Source organism: Arctopsyche grandis, chromosome 12 (assembly GCF_051622035.1).
Source record: "Arctopsyche grandis isolate Sample6627 chromosome 12, ASM5162203v2, whole genome shotgun sequence".
NCBI classification, from domain to species: Eukaryota; Metazoa; Arthropoda; class Insecta; order Trichoptera; family Hydropsychidae; genus Arctopsyche; species Arctopsyche grandis.
In genome coordinates, this window is record NC_135366.1 from 6,555,115 (window position 1) to 6,572,672 (window position 17,558).

The 17,558-nt window shown below is 32.7% G+C and overlaps 1 protein-coding gene across 1 annotated transcript in view; it reads right to left on the reverse strand.

The window, feature by feature from the left end:
• Positions 1-17,558, reverse strand: part of LOC143920054 (GAS2-like protein pickled eggs) — a 159,068-nt gene that overhangs the window by 55,501 nt on the left and 86,009 nt on the right. The window contains exons 3-4 of the mRNA XM_077442740.1: positions 15,196-15,481; positions 13,100-13,296 (exon numbers count right to left, since the gene is read on the reverse strand). Of these exons, the coding sequence (XP_077298866.1) occupies positions 13,100-13,296; positions 15,196-15,481 (483 nt within the window). The remainder of the gene's footprint in view (positions 1-13,099; positions 13,297-15,195; positions 15,482-17,558) is intronic.

Below are 17,558 nucleotides of genomic sequence, written 5' to 3' on the forward strand. Positions count from 1 at the left end.
AAAAAGATCTTCGATCAATGTGATTTTGAAAATTGAACGCCAAGTTGCTACCACATAGTCCAATGCACTCGAAGAAGCATGGAACATTGTATGCATGGCATAACGAGGAAAGACAGGAAACGGAACACGTGGTTGAGAAGTAAGACAAGGGTTGTGGATATAGTAGATAGAGTGAAAAAATTTAAATGGCAATGGGCGAGCTATGTGGCTAGAAGAATGGACGAAAGGTGGAAAAAAGAAGAGCTAGAATGGTACCCGAGAGAATGCAAAAGGGTAAAAGGAAGACCACAGAGAATATGGGTGGACGAAATTAGGAAAATGTGTGGAGTGAGATGGATCAGTGTTGTGCAAAACACAAATGAAAGGAAACGTGTTGGATAGGCCTTCTACATATATATGTATGTACATATGTATACATATAGCTGAAGATGATGATGATGATGTTGTTAGAGGAATTGGCGGTGATTTGCATCCCGTGTTCCGAAACTCTTCTACTGAGATGATTAAATTCAGCCGTCCCGATTTCCCACTGTAAGGATCCCCGCTTAGAAGGGTTTGGATGTTTGGTCCACGACAGATCAAAACATCCAACATGGTACAAATAAACAATGGCTAATGTGCAACGGCGAAACGATGCACGCTAACATGATCACGCGTCCAATATGCAAACCGACCAATATATTACGAATCGTTCACGAATTATCGTGACTAATGACATGACCCTATGTCGCCACGAATTCACAATAATAGAAAATAACATTATATTTCTTTATTGTGTTCTTTTTCAATGCTAGATAAAGAACATACAGAGGCGTGCATACATACATACATAAATATTTATACATTTCGATATTTACACGGAAAACGTGACAAAATTTCAACACCACGCGCTCGCCGACATTTTTCATATAAAATTTACATTTCGTTGTTAAAATTTCAGTTTCGCCCGTTTATAATAGATATAATATATTATATTGCGGAGAACATCACAATGCGCGATCTCTCTCGCATCTATTACGTGTCCTATTTCGTACTGAAAAACGACGTGGGGGTATTGCTTTTTTGCCACACACGAATACGAAAATGTCCTCAACACCATATTTATAGTAAAATTGACAGTATAGTATGTAGTTTCTCGGCGTATGTCTCGTTTTCGCAACGAGCGTAGGCTTTCACAGTTACATAAAAAAAAATAATCAAAACATATACAGAATAAATTTAATTAAACGTTACAAATATAAACGGCGCAGTCGTAATGACGTTTGCCTATTTGGTCAGCGAAAATTTCACGATTTCAAATCGAATTTGATTAGCAGTGCGAAAGTTGCTAAACATACAAATTTTTTCAGCGTATCAAAACGACATAGAATGTTTACTTATTACGGCGAAAAGGTCAGATGAACCGTCTGAATTTATAGGTCAAAAACATCATCGTTAACGCACATACTGAACGTTCTAGTGTTGCGAACGAACGCTTGGCACAATTTGCAAAATCAAGTTTTAAAATTATCAATTCGCTATGTTGTATATAAAAAAATAAATTAATCATACACTTTTTAAACGATTTAATTGCCCCGTAATAAATACGTTGTGCACGGATTATGATTTAATACATAATGACACGTTTAAATTAAATAATGATTCTCGCGCTTTAGTGTGTCCAATATTATAATATACATACATACACATGTACAAGTGTGTTCAAAAGTGAAAATATTATAACATAATAATATTTAGAGCTGTGATTTATTCGCAACATTGTGCCATTGGTGATTTACGTAGTCGGAATGGATAACCGCTACGAGCATAAAACTGGACGAGATTTATACTGGACGATATCAAATATAATAATAAAATATGGACGGGTGAGAGTTTGACTTTAGAACGAAACGAAAGTTCGAGATTTAAGGATTGGATTGTTTGACTTTTAATTGAAATTTCTATTGAAGTTTCTAACTCTTTGTAATACATACATACATATGTAAGTCACAATGAAAAGTTAAAAGTAAAATCCAGTCTTTGAATTCGAAGAAAACGTATTCAAGTCGGATTAATTATGTGAGGGTTCGGGTTTTAACAGTGAAATAAAATCAATAAACCCAGAATTAACTAAAATTGAACTTGTTCTTCTACTTAAAGTGACGTAGTTTATTTCGTCGTCCATTTGGTATTGGAAGTTTTATCGGCATGATAAAATATATGTCGCAGAAGGAAAGATAATAATACCCTGTATTATTTTTAGACCGTAGACAATATTGAATGGAACATAGAACAATTTGATGGATTAAGCATTTAAAAAGTAAACAATGACTGAAATTTAGTTATTATCGATTGTACGAACGAAAAACTAGTTAAATAAAAAAAAACTCGAACTTTCGAAAAAGCTCGAATTGCATTGTAGAACAATTGTATGAGCAACACAAACTTGCTTTTAATATAGTAGTACACTATAAAAAAACAATTTTGGGGACTTAAACCATATTTAAAAAAAATCTCGCTCGCGTATTTGGATTTATTTTTGGCACTTTTTATTTCCAGTATTCATATCATCATCATCAACATAATCTACAGCCGCTCACCATCCACTGCTGGATGAAGGCCTTTCCAACACGCTTCCACTCGTCTCTGTTTCGCGCAACTCTAATCCATCTCACCCCACACGTTTTCCTAATTTCGTCTACCCATCTTCCCCACGGTCTTTCTTTTGCCCTTTTGAATTCTCTCGGATACCATTCCAGCACTTATTTTGTCCACCTTTCGTCCATACTTCTAACCACGTTACCCACCCATTGCCATTGCAATCTCTTGACTCTATCCAATGTATCAACTACCCTTATCATACTTCTCACCCACGTGTTCCGTTTCCTGTCATTCCTCGTTATGCCGAGCATACATATATAGAGTTCCATACCTCTTTGAGTGCATTGGACTTTGTGTAGCATCTTGGCGTTCAATGTCAACGTTTCACATCCATACGTCATCACTGGCAAAACACATTGATCGAAGATCTTTTTCTTCAGACAGAGTGGCATTTTTGATTTAAAAACAACATTCATTCGTCCAAATGCACCCCAACCTAATTTCATACGTCTCTTTATCTATTCTTAGGCATGCATGCAATAACTATTAAACATTAGATGTGGAATGTATAGTAGTACAGAAATATGTAGAATGAAGCATACAAAATGTTTTAAACGTACAAAACAAAACATATACACGTCTGTGAAACAAAGTGGTCGTATGCAAAACATCAAATAAAGATAAACATCAAAAGATATGATATTATAAACGTCACATATGTACATACATATGTTATTACATTCCCACCCAAGATGCCCGCCCCGCCCCATATACCCACCACGTTCAAGTTTAACCATCTCGTAGCCAAATCTGAATGAACTCTAGTATACTACTACTACACACTGCATACACTATCCGACCGAAGAACTCGCGAACGCATTTAGCCGAGCTGCAATGTCAAGTGGTCCATTTGACATTCGAGCTGCACAAAACGGAAACACAAAAGACAAACCGAGAGATATATATATATATATATATATATATATATATATATATATATATATATATATATATATATATATATATATATATATATATATATATATGTATATATATATATATATATATATATATATATATATATATATATATATATATATATATATGTATATAAGTATGTATACAGAAAGAGTAAGCTGCAGGTATAGTACTTATGTGCGTAACTAAAATAGCTCGTAAGCCCAGCGTAGGTCGACGTACCCGAATATAGCCACCATCGTAGCACGGGATTCGCTCCAGATGAAGAAGTGTCGTTTGCGAGAGCAGCGCGCATACTCCAGCGATGATAGAGCACGAGTTCTATTTGTGAATGCATGTATGTATGTATGTACACAGATGCATTCGCATTCTTATGCATCTCTTGTGCATCGGAGTCATCCTGACGATCCGCGACACGAGTGGAGTGGATGCCCCAAATAAAACTATGCGAAAGGGGTTTTACGGGATAATAACACGCCATTTTCGAGAGGTTCATCAAAGTTCTGAGGGTGCCGCGGCAATAATTCACCTCGTCAAAAATAAGATTAGTTTTTGTTCGATTTTAATTAAGGTTATTATTTTGCAATGAAGCTATTATAATGACGGGTGTGCGGACTGCAAGTTTATTCTCACTTAACCTTCAAAAGTTGAACGAAATGTTTTGATAGTGGATAAAAAATGGCCCAGAGAGTGGAGAAGAACAAAAAGTAACGACGATCCAAAAATTTTTTGATTAATTTTAATTTGAAAAAAATGAGTAAGTACTATCTATATACCTGTTCTATCTGCGTGTCGTATTATTTTGGATAAGTTTTTAATAGAGCGACACAAGCAATATAAAATTCAAGCTGTGAAAAAATAATGTCGAAATTTCTGGAAATTAATTAAGTTGTCAAAAGTTTCGTGCTTTTGACACGAAGCCGAATTCAGAAAAAAGACATTCACATCAAACTTTGTCAATCTGATCAATCAGGAGACATAAAAAACTTTTCCGTATAAAATAAGAAGCAAATTTGTAATAATCGAAAGTGGCAGTTACTATAACTAAATAAACCAAAAAATTACCTTGTTACAAAATTACAAAATTACCCCTCGCTTTTTTCGTACTTAAAAAATATGTATCCTAATATTGGCAGTACAAATATTTATAAAAAATCAAATGCTAATTGACTTGAAAAGTCAATGAAAGTGGTCTGAATAAGGGTTATTATTTTTTGCAATATAATATAATATGCAGTTCTGAAAATGTTGTTAGATGATTCGATTTCGGCATCTTTCAAAGTGTCTATAATTTTTAATATTTTTTTCAAATGAGCATTTGAGTGAGGATACGGTTGGAGTCACCAAATGTTAAAACGAGAGTCCGTTCACAATATTCGGTATACAAAATTTTATATGAAATATAAGCAAAAATATTTTTTAATTGTACTTGAAAAACAATTTTTATATCAAAGTACCAGGGCGGCGACCTGGCTCAAAAAAAAGTACCAGGGCGGCGACCCGGCCCGACTACACCACTGCTTACAGGTAAACCCTAGTGCGCCTTCCTGGCCAATTAAAAACAATACAGCATTTTTATAATACAAGTCGCTGAATTACGAGACACTGAAAATTTGCAAATTAAGGAGACATCTATGAATTGTACATACATTTTATTGTACATTAATCATACTCAAATCGTGGTGACATAGTAGGTAGGAAGGATTTTAGCCAATTTTTAATCGGGAACCGTTTCAACAATGAAATCAGAGAAAATTGAGAGTCACAAATATCCAGGTCTGATCTGCAGCACTACAGATATACTCTATCTTTTCAATCGAGGTCAGCTCATGGGATCGAACCCGGCGCCTCTCAGTGTTGGGCAGAAACTAAACGACCGAGCTCTGCTGCTGGCTATATTTATATATTTACTGATAAGATAAATGTATATATTTATATATAAATGTATTATTTATATTTTTTAGTATGTATGTATATATTTACTGATAAGATTACCAATTTTTTCTCTCGTCAGGAATAAAAAAATATTACTATTAAAAAATTATTAAAATTTGAATTACCCATTAGAACATACAAAGTATTATGGTGTATTGATTTCCGTAAATTATTGGGCAACACCGGTTATTAAATGGTAGTGAAACTATGATAATAAAATTTAACAATACAATGATTACCGTTTCGAATAAAGTACGTATTGACAATAATAAAATCCAAAGTGAAACGAAATCGTTTATTTCACAGCATTGTGAAATGTATTATAAAATAATAAAATACACATACATATCATACACAAGTAGTTTCAAATTCGAAGGGTAAAATAACTATCTTATAATAGCTATAATTCATAAATAAATCAACAAATAAATTAACAATGACGCATTCTCCAGAAATACATACATTCGGTAAGAGTAGAAAAAACGAATGAAAAAACGTACTGAATTTAAAATTATTTGCACACAAAGGAAGATTATACACGCTTACTGTCCATTTGCTAACAAAGGCGATCCGGTCATTTTATTGTCAAACTTGCTACAAAGACAACATTAGACAACTTGCAAAAAAAAAAAACACGATAATAATGCGAACGATTTGTACACACACACACATACAATATGTTACATAGTGAGTATATTATTTATTTTTTTACTCTCAACTGTTTGTCTAGTAATCAATCAAGAAGAGCAACGCCAGGAAGTCAAAACGACAGTACAGTAAAAAAAAAACAGAATCAAACAGATAATTTTCACTCCCACGTTTCGATTCATCAATGAAAATACACCGTGCGAAAAGCGATCCCTCAAACTTTCGCTCCTATACAACTTTGATACGTGTTATTAAGATTATATCAGCATTTAAAAAAGTGTGTCTGCTACTTGTTGTGCAGCAAATAAATTGAAAAACTCAAAAGAAAGTATTCAATTTAAATTTCGCACATATATCGTTGATGCGCAGTTCGAAATGTTATTTATGACTTTTCAAATAAAGGTCTGCGGTAGGAAAATGGCCAACCGCGATTGACCGGTTAGATTCGAAGCGATTTTTAGCCGACCAAAATTCGTTAAATCGCTAGTTTATCGACTTCTTATATTTATAAGGAATGGAAATATTTTAAAAATAGAAAAATTGATGAAAATCGAATATTTTCCGATGAAAAATTGACTTTTTCGTAAAAAATATATGATGTAGTGCAATTTTGGTAGATGAAATCAACTCATATATTATAATCATACAGACATGAGACTAATTTTCAGAATTTAAAGCGTTTCCTAACCCTTTTAACCCCCCCCCCCCCTCCTCACAATAGTTGTTCGAGAGAAAAATAAACGAAAAAGTATATACATATTAACATTATAATATTAAAAATTGCACCGTTTATTTTTAAATTCTAAATATATTTCGTATGAAGTGTACGTACTCTTATATAATATATTATTTAAAAAAAAAGTAATTAATTGAAATCCTTGTGTCTGATTCAAACTAGCAAGTTTATTAAGTACATATATTTGCATACATATATTTTTATTATGTACATATATTTGCGACAAACGAAAATCGCCTCTATTGACAACGTCAAGCAAAAACTGACGGTTACAGGCTTTTGAAAGGAAATAATTATAATAAATTGATTAGAAATGCAATGAATGAACTAACCCTCTATCGGAGCTGTGGAAATGTACTCGTTCGTCATTTCAAAGCGTATCCAGTCACCTTTATATCATTTAAATTTACATATTTATTATTTTATTCTCCCTATACGACCCTAGATTTTGCTACTCCTTCCCAAAAGTTGATTTTGGACTTTGGACCCTTGAAACATTCTGGCGCTCCAAGACTTCAGTTGAGAAAAGCTGATATATAAATAATATATAAAACGTTTTCATCATTCGAAATAAAATTGATTGCATCACGAATAACATATGCACACACATACATCGAAATAAATTTTACTGAAATTATATAACAAATAAGGTTTGGAAATGAATATAAATGTTAATGTATGTATGTATGTAAATACACATATGATGTATAGAAAGGTGATAAAACGTGATAAAACTTACAAGAAGAGTGCTTAATTTCCATTTTATCAATGTATTTATAAGAGGAATATAATTAATATATATATATATGAGTTTGCAAACTAAAACTCTTAAACGGAACGAATGGAAAAAAAAACAAATGATTATTATAATTTTAAATAAAAAATATCTTTGTTTATTATTCGAAATTTAATCGTATATTTTTTTCATATTGAAAAATATTACAAAGAAAGTTCTGAAAATTCACCCCGATTATTTAATCAATGTTCTTTCCTTCATTTCAACACTTCGTATGTATCTTTCCTTCAGTAGAAACTTCAAACGTTTCTTTACATAAAAACAAAGAAAATACGTCAACTTCCAACTGAATGCAAACAAAGTCAAAAGTGTCCTTTTTGCGCCGATAAAGGAACAGGATGTGGCAAATTTAAAAGACTCATAAATACATTTACATGACGCATAGCACGATGCAAATATGTCAGTCATTTCACGCCACGCGCGTTTTGTCACACGCTGGATGCAAGATTAAAATATATAAAAGTCGCCGGATAAAAAGCAAAAACTTCTCACACAGACCTTCAGAGGTCCGAAGCCGAATTTATAGCGATCGTCTACTATCCTGACTTTGACGTATTCTGTCAACGTATAAAAAACTCGACCGTACAAGGAGAACTGTATCACAAAAAATCATCATCCTCACTTTCATTTGCATAACGCTCCTCGTATAAAAAATATTTAAAAAATAACAAAATCGCCATTTTCTCGATGCGAACCGCCGCCAGGCCTGGAAGAGCAAAAAACTCGACCTGCCCTTATTGAAGAGAGACCGTTTTGAAAGGACACATCAAAGGATCACAAACCGAATGGCTTTACGACAAAATTATTGGGTACGCAGACCAATCCAGATGGATATATTGAGAGAGAGAGCAAATCTTCACACGTACGCTCGTACCCAATGGTGGCAATCCACTTTTTATGGTAACATCGTATAATCTCCTATAATATTATACAGAGTGAGTCATTTGACGTATCCCCTTAAAAAACATACGTATCGGCTAGAAGGCGCCCACATAATTGAAATATATATAATATATAATATAATATAATCGGCGGTTTCCCAATATGTATTAATTTGACGTCGATTAAATTATGCATGAATATTCAACGTAGTGGTTTTTTTTCCTCACTTTATTCATATGTAATGTTAAATTTTTTATTAAGATATATCTTAAATTTTTGATTGCTCTGTTCAATTAAAATAAAAAGCGTCCGATTTGTGCGTAGGCGTAGTACGGTTAGGCAGTTAACTGTTAAAGTTAAAAGTTCCGATCGTTAACCAATCAATAACGCCTTGAATGTACGTTAAAATTTTAAGTGAAGACTTTGATGTTGTTAATTTGGCTTTTTAACGACTTTGTAAGAAAAAATTACACTATAAATTTGACTTGATTAATTTTGGAAGTATGTACCTACATTCTATGGTAGATTCCTGTTAATTGGGAACGTTTACAATTATAGAACACTTTGGATTTTAAAATATTATAAACAGTTGACTATACAAAACAGTGACTCGACTATGTATGGGCTGATTTATAATTTGACTGATTTTTTACACGAAAATATATAAAAAAATAAACTATGTAAAGATCTGTTCTGTCACGCAAACAGTACATATTCTTTCGTGCAAATGACCCATTCTATCGTGCCAAAAAATATAATCTAACCAACGTATTTTTGCATTAACCTTTCTAGTAAAATATAGGTTAAAGCAATTTTGCAATAAAACTTTTGAAAAAAGTTTGATATCTTGATAATCTTACAAATGGGTTTTACTTATATAAAAAAACACATCTTAAATGAAATCCATTGACATTACCATCCCTAAAGATAAATTATAATACACCCATATAAACTAACTTGAAAAAACTGCATGTCATAAATAATATTCCGTTTGTTACAGACATTAATAACAAACTAACCAGTAGATTCTATAACAGAATCACTAATAACCATACTAACACACTTGTGAAGAGTCTCAGTGATTACAACAAAATGTATATACCCTTCAGGTATATACACAGATTACCTAAACACAATCTGCTTTAGGTCATCGAATTTAGAGATTCTTTAATTAATATTATGTATTAGATGTATTATGAGCATTTATAATAATTGTAAATAGGTTTTTGAGCTATTTTTCATATTATGCTGTACATTAACATTATAATAATATAATACTATAATTACTAACAAAATTAAATAAAATTTGTAAAATAGAAAATGATCAGTAGATCAGTAGCTATTAAAATAGATATAAGATGTATTGTGAACATAATTTAGTGATAATAAAATGCATTTAAAAAAAATTGACATTACCAAATTTAAGATTTTAAGTTTTACATTATTATAATAAGTGATTTATTATACACACCTTATTTATATAATTCTATTGAACAAATAAAACAAAGTGTAAATCAGCAAATGTCAAAATCTGCAAACTCGTTACACGCTCATTTCCAAGAATACGACCGAGAGTAAAAGCACACCGATCACATTATACAAAGATTCAAATAATGACCATAAATTCAGTCTAAACGCAACACTAAAACGACGTCAATTAAATAAAAGATACATCAAAAGTTTAAATGGCATCATTATACATACGAGTCACCTTTCGTCTGAAAATGATTCACGCCGCTAAATAAAACGCACAGCATCCAAACGCTACAGCAATTACGAACGCTTGTACTTGACGATCACGCAAATGAATAGCAAAAAAAAAACTACAATACGAATCGTACACAGTTTGACAAGCGCTACGAATACCCTTTCAATCCCGAAGCGAACAATACGCAGAATTAACTTATCGAAGTCATCAAACCTATCCATTATCCTTTGCAGAGACTATTACGCTAGATTTCACGGTTTGAAATGCGCGAAACGATTACATGCACACATATATGTATATATGTATATACCTAGAGGTTATTAATGCGAGTTGACTAGATCAGGAACTCGGTAATGTCGTTATGGTGTATGTATCACAGGTGAGATCACGACACAATGACAAACGAACCCATCTACCCTGAACTAGTAGTGCGAACGGCCTTGCGCCTTGAATCGTAAACTAATGCATATGCATCATTATGCAATGGACCATTGTCTGGCGATTAGCTCAAGAACATGTACGTAAAATATTATAAATACTAAGAATGCCTACTATTTTTATGCGCTATCAATTTTAAGTTAAAATGTATGATATTAGATCTGTTCTTTACACATTTGATAATATCAGGCCTTCACCTATAGAGTACAAGTAGGGATCCCAAATCCCTACTTGGTACTGTAAAATATTCGAATACTTTTTATACGAACTTATCTTTTTATTTTCAATCTACAGCACATTTAGTTATATTTGATGTTCCGGATAATAGTAGTCTTAAAACTTTAATAATACATATCTTGAACTTCTTAAAACTACAAATAAATAACATTGTTCGACAAATGACGATTCGTTTATTTTATCGAGGTTAGTCAGTTATCAATAGATTTTTTTTTATTGATCCACAAGCATAGTCGAATTATGATTTTTCTAAGTGTAATTTTATTTAATTCTCATATAAAGATAATTTAATGTATGTATTATCCCTATTAATTCAATTCAGATTCGTGTAAATACTAGTACGAGCTTTTAGCTCGCAATTTTACCGATTTAAAGTTCGGCACACTTCCAATTAACCCTTTTAAACGAAAACAAAAAATAGTGTGGTCAGAACACTATCCCAATAAACATGTTTCAATAGAAAAAAACTCAATATAAAATAGTATTAACAGTGGGAAAAATTCCACGTGAAAATACGTACTTTTTACTTTTGATTTGAACTGGACGACTACTTTGAGAGATTTGAAAGCTGAAAAGTACTACAAATGGAAGATAAAATACCCAACTATAGATTCCAATATTCATTTTGAACAGAAAATTGACAGATTTTGAGACACCGACCGAACAACACCAAGATATAGAAAAATCGCGCGATTTAAAAAACACATATGTATATCTCCGAATCTCGAGCTAATCAAAATTTTTTATTACCAGATTCGTATTAACTGGGCATAGATCTATAAGAAAAGTCATATCTCGTCTCTGAACCATTTTTCGTGTCGAACATTGTAATTTAAAGCTACTATTCGATATTCGAATATATTCGAATATTTGGGATCTCTAGTACCAAGTAATAATGTTAGATACTTTTCCCGTATAAAATGATCAGAATCATCACCGATGACTGCTTAATCAAAATCCTATTCCATTTCCGACTATGTATTTGGCGTGTCCGTCATCTTTTGTATTCCCAAATAAGCATCCATTCATATCCGTTCAATCTTATTTGCATTCTACATTCGAACATCCCAATCTCTTAGGTAGTACGAGTATTTAGTCGATCTCTCATCTATTCTTCGATCGCCTCAGTTATAATTTTCACCCGATTGCTCCTCTTTCTATTATTTATATTCTTTGTTCGTATTGAATATTCATTCTGTTTTGTTTTCACGTAAATACAGTCACAACTCTCGAGCATTCAACACTTTCTCTCATCTCTCATTTATTAGCAACAACCAATTTTAATTCGCCACTTTCATCCTATTCGTGTTTCATTTTATTTACCAGGAAGGCCTAACAGGTAAACCGCAATGCGCCTTCCTAGACAATTAATTACAAACATTGCAGCATTTTTATTACATAAATCACTGTATTTGGAGAGGCTGAAGAACACGATATGAATTAATTAATTAATTAATCCATAGAGACATCTATGCATTTAGACTTGTACATAATTTTTTACATATTGTAAATAAATCAAATTCAGATATTGGTGACATAGTGGGTAGGATGGCCAATTCGATGGAGGAACCGTTTCAACAATGAAATCAGATAAATTGGCAAACTCTGATAGGAAACGATTGACTTGGTGTCACAAATGTCCAAGTTTGACCAGCAGCATTAAAGATTAGCACGGGATCGAACCCAGTTACCTATCGGCGCTTAACATAAACGCAACCACCGAGCCATACTGCTGGCTTTTTAAATTTTCAATCTCTATATTACACTTGGTTCTTTGTGTACATTAAATTCTTAAGTCATCAAGCTTCATATATATGTAGTAAATATGTACATATGTACGTACAATAATATATTCAGCACTAAAAAGGCAAATTGAATGTTCTTCTAAAGGCTCATATCCCTATTTCACTATTTATCTCATTTCCTCTTTTTGCATCGATGTATCTATTAGGTATGTAGTTACAATCTGACCTAACTGTATATAATTACCTACTAGTTCAAGGTTTTCAATTTAAAATAAAGGTCATTAGAGTCGCCATATAAATGTTACGATAAATTGAAAAGAGTACATATAATATCGAAACTTCAAGATCATAAGGAAGCTAGGTCCTGATTCGAAGAGTATTGTTCAACCAGTGATACATAAATAAGAATCACATACCATTTCATCCAAGCTTTTCAGGTCATTGGTGACAATCTGAGGCATCGGACCGTACATCATGGGTGGTGCTTCCTGTCCAACACTGTCATCTTCCTCTTCTTCACTGTCCAAATTTCCTTGACCAGCTCGTCTGGCATCGGCCAAAATCTCCCTGTCGATCTGTCGCTCCATCTGGACCAGCATCGGAGCGAGCATACCTTGAAAGTAAAAAAAACCTTGTAAAAAAAATGACAATGATATAAAACCGCGTAATGACAGTGAGATACGCGCTACTGAACGTAGCGACAAATTTTCGTTCCGGGAAATTGCGGCAAAAGTGAAAACGCAAATAATTTTCCGGTATCGTATTCCACACGAGAATCAATCAACGGTAACGAATTTCGGCTCGCGTTCGCATAAAATTATCACCATCATCATCATCATCATCAAATTCAGACGCTAAACCTCAACACAATACAAGCGTGTAAGCTTTCATTTATCCAAACGGAACAAACTTCAAAGCGAATAAAAACGCATGAAAAAGAAAAGAAAAATAAGCACGCCTGGCTAGAAGTGTATGTTTCAGCTTTTTCCTTCACAATTTTTTTCTTTTATTAAAGCGAACGTACGAGTTCTTTTCTTTTTTCGGAACAATGGATGTTTTTCCAGGCGTTTCATACAAAAACAGTCGCGTTCGCGGCGGTTAATATTTTCAGGCGTTCTTATTGTGTGGTCCATTTCAAAATAACTACTGCCTCAGACGAATAAATACTAGAGGATTACGTTTAAATGCAAGTTTCGGATGTAATTTAATCAAAAGTATGCGCCGACAATCGTTAAATTCAAACACAGGATGCGGTTTACTACATTTATAATTGTTTTGATACAATCACTAGCCACATTCTAAAGTTCAAAATTGCATATTAAAACTAGATATGCATTAAAACACATAGTTTTCTAAAATTTTATACACAGTTACAAATAAACATTCTAAACGTTAACTAACAATACAATTGATTTTAGAGAAAGGTTGATGTAATACATTTAATGCTTTGAAATGAATTTTGGTACAATGACGTAACCAAATTCATACATGATTAGTACATTATGATTAAAAAATGCGGTTGGCCTATAAATCTTATAATATTGAACATTTACGTTCTAGGAAGTCGATTGCAAAAATATTACAGTCAACGATTTGCTAATTATAAAAACATAAAAAATAAAATAAAAGCATTGAATTGTTTAATCATCGCAAATAATAAACCTAAGGAATTTCCAACTTTCATATTGTACGTAATATACGCGGTGATTCATTCTGATATAAATTTAATTAAAAGGAAAAAATCTAGTCAAAACTGTAGACCAAACTGCATTTTGTCATCATTGAAAAATTTAAAAAGCTTTGTATTGAATCAACTCTTAAATAAAAAACAAATTGCTTATGATAAAACGTTTACTTCTAACTTTTGGCGTCTTTTTTTAATACAGTGGTAAATATATCTGTCAAAGTAGTTTCTTATATATTCAATGACGTAATATTTGGCAAAGATCATCATTATAAATCGATCTTTTACCTGACGTTTTCCGAACATATCAATATTAAATTCAAATACTCTTATTTGCTGATCACTTTTGAAATTTAAAAATAACCACAAATTTTTAATTCTATTAATTACAAGCACACATTTTTGCATGATTTGGTGCACCCAATTCATCCCAATTAAAACCTGATTCATTCCCGAGTCTAAATTTCGCATACATGCGTCATAAATTTTGATTGTAAACTGCAAACTACATATAGTGGTTAAATATTTTAATAATAATAGTTTATTTTCTTAAATTTAAACGACCTTACACGAAATTTACATATGTATGTACATGACCTTCTTAATCATCCCTTTAACAAAATACGTACCATGAACCGAAAATTGCCCATTAAAATAACAACAGTTGGAGTCTAGTATCGATTACCATGAACGCTGATACGAAATCGAGGTTAATATTAATGCCAAACCGTAAGGGCATGTATATATATTTACATGTTGACACACGTTGCGAAAATCAAAAATTCAAATGTTGAATACGTATAAGGTGTTATAATTGAGATTAGTTACCAAATTTGGAACCCTTCCTGGCGACCTCAAGCAGACATAGTATGACGTGCTTTTCGTTCTTCCTCATGATGAGGTCGTCGGTCTCGAACAGCAGGCACTCGTATATGATCAAGGCATTCCTGCACCATGCGATGAAATTAGACACGTTGTCCCTGGCAAAGAACGTGGCTGGTCTAGCGGCTGGGAAAAAGGTGACGGTGTGGAAAGTCAAGCATCTGGCTGGTAATCCTCTTGCTACCCTTTTTCCTTCGTGTTCGTTAGCTGATTCTCGGACATTGTTGGCATGCTGGAATTAAAGAAAAAGAAAATGGTTAAAATACGCATTATGAACATTTTTAAGAACTAATCTAAGCCTAACGGCCGGGCCGCACCGTGCAACTTTGTCGGCCGACTAGTTGCACGACACGAAAAAATGTATGGAAATGTGTGCGACAAACAAGTTGATGGGTGTAGCATGTCCCATCTACCTGCATGCATTGGTCTGGGCGCCCTCAACCAAGTCGCTCGCAAGTCGCACGGTGCGGCCGGGCCCTTACACGAAGCGTTTTTGTAATAAATATCAATTGAGAAGATGAGCGTTTTTGGTTTATTATTATTTTATTTATTAAATTATACCAGAAAGGCCTGACAGGTAAACCCAGAGAAATGTTATATTAATTTCTCTGGGTTTACCATTATACACCAAAAAAACTTGTGTATTAAAAAACGTGTAATTAAAAAAAAACGAAAACATCGAACAATTGAAAGTGATGCGATTTCAATGCACTTATATATAAGAACCAGCCGCAAATATAAAACATCCTTGCGAAGCCCAAATGTAAGAGAAAAGATCAAAATTCCACTCATACATCACATTCAATTTTGAAAGAAATTATAACAACATTTGACAGAAACAGATAAATGATCTGAAAGTTATATATAACATACATACATAAGAAACGCTCCTTTAAGAAATAAATTGTCGCGTAAAATTTTTGAGAACAATATACCGGAATTACCTTGGCGTTTTAAAATTGCATATTTGAATTTTTCCATATAATCACTTAAAATGAATGGAATTTCAAAATTGAATTGCACGAAAAGCCAATCATATAACATATAATAACTTGAATGAATGCAAATGTTAATAACAAAGTGTTTCAAAGCATGAAGCGGATATATGTACATACATGCATATGTATGTATGAAAAGTCAGACTGATTATTTCATCACCATTTGATGGTCGAACCTCATGCCCGCCCAGGTCTTTATCGGATGGCTCATATTCAAAGAGCGATACGATTTCTCAATGAATGTGATATTTTACACTTCAATGAGTGTAGATTATTTTAAACCGATGAATTTAAATGGTAGCCTGCGCTCATCATTATTTTCATAATTGGATTTAATATTTGTATAAGTGAATTTTTATCTTCTCTCTTCTATTTGAGCCTCACGGGAATGTTTTGTATTCACTGCTGGTTCTCATTTGCTTATGTATATTGGACTGTTGATATAAGACATTCGCAATTTATCTCCGTATATTTAAGTATTATTATATGTTTTGAGACTACTTCTATTATTAATTGAACTTTTGATGCTATTTATTTTATACATTTTATATATATATATTTATTTTATTTTTGTATAATTTTAATATATTTTTACAAGCCTATTCTGTTTCTTCTCTGTTATATTTTCGACAATTGTGGCGCATTAGGGGTTAATGTAATACTATAATGGTCCAAATTTTAAATAAAAAAATGCAATGTTAATCATATTAATATTCATTAACATAAAACTCATACAGTTACAGAAAAAAACCTATTAAATGACATATATATCGATGAAACTGACAGGTCAATATAATTATAGATCAGTTATACGTATGCATATGTAAGTAATAAATAATCTATATAATACATCGGACGATTTTCTTTATTAAATCTTATGTAAGAGATCGTTTGACAAGCCCTTTTTCAAAAGACAAGTCTTAATTATGTCAATGCAATAATTACCGAGTCGATCTTAATCGTAAATGGTAGGCAAAAAGGTTAAAATGGCCTCAAAAATAATTTCAATGTAAAACACATCGTTAATGCGCGGTGTTTAATTGCTTCATTTCCATTAATTTCTTGTATTTATTCAAACTTTTAGGAAGTGCTCGACTACTGCTTACGTAACCAATCATCGTATTCAAATTAATTTAGAATTATATCGCGTATTGCAAACTGGATGTGCCTATGTTTGATACACACGAAAACATATGGACTTATAATCCGGAACTTCCGGTAAAAGAAAGGTTGAAAAAGATCGTCTCGGTGCAATGAATTCGCCAGCTGACCGACCTTCACTCTAAGCCGAGACTCATGTGGATATAAATT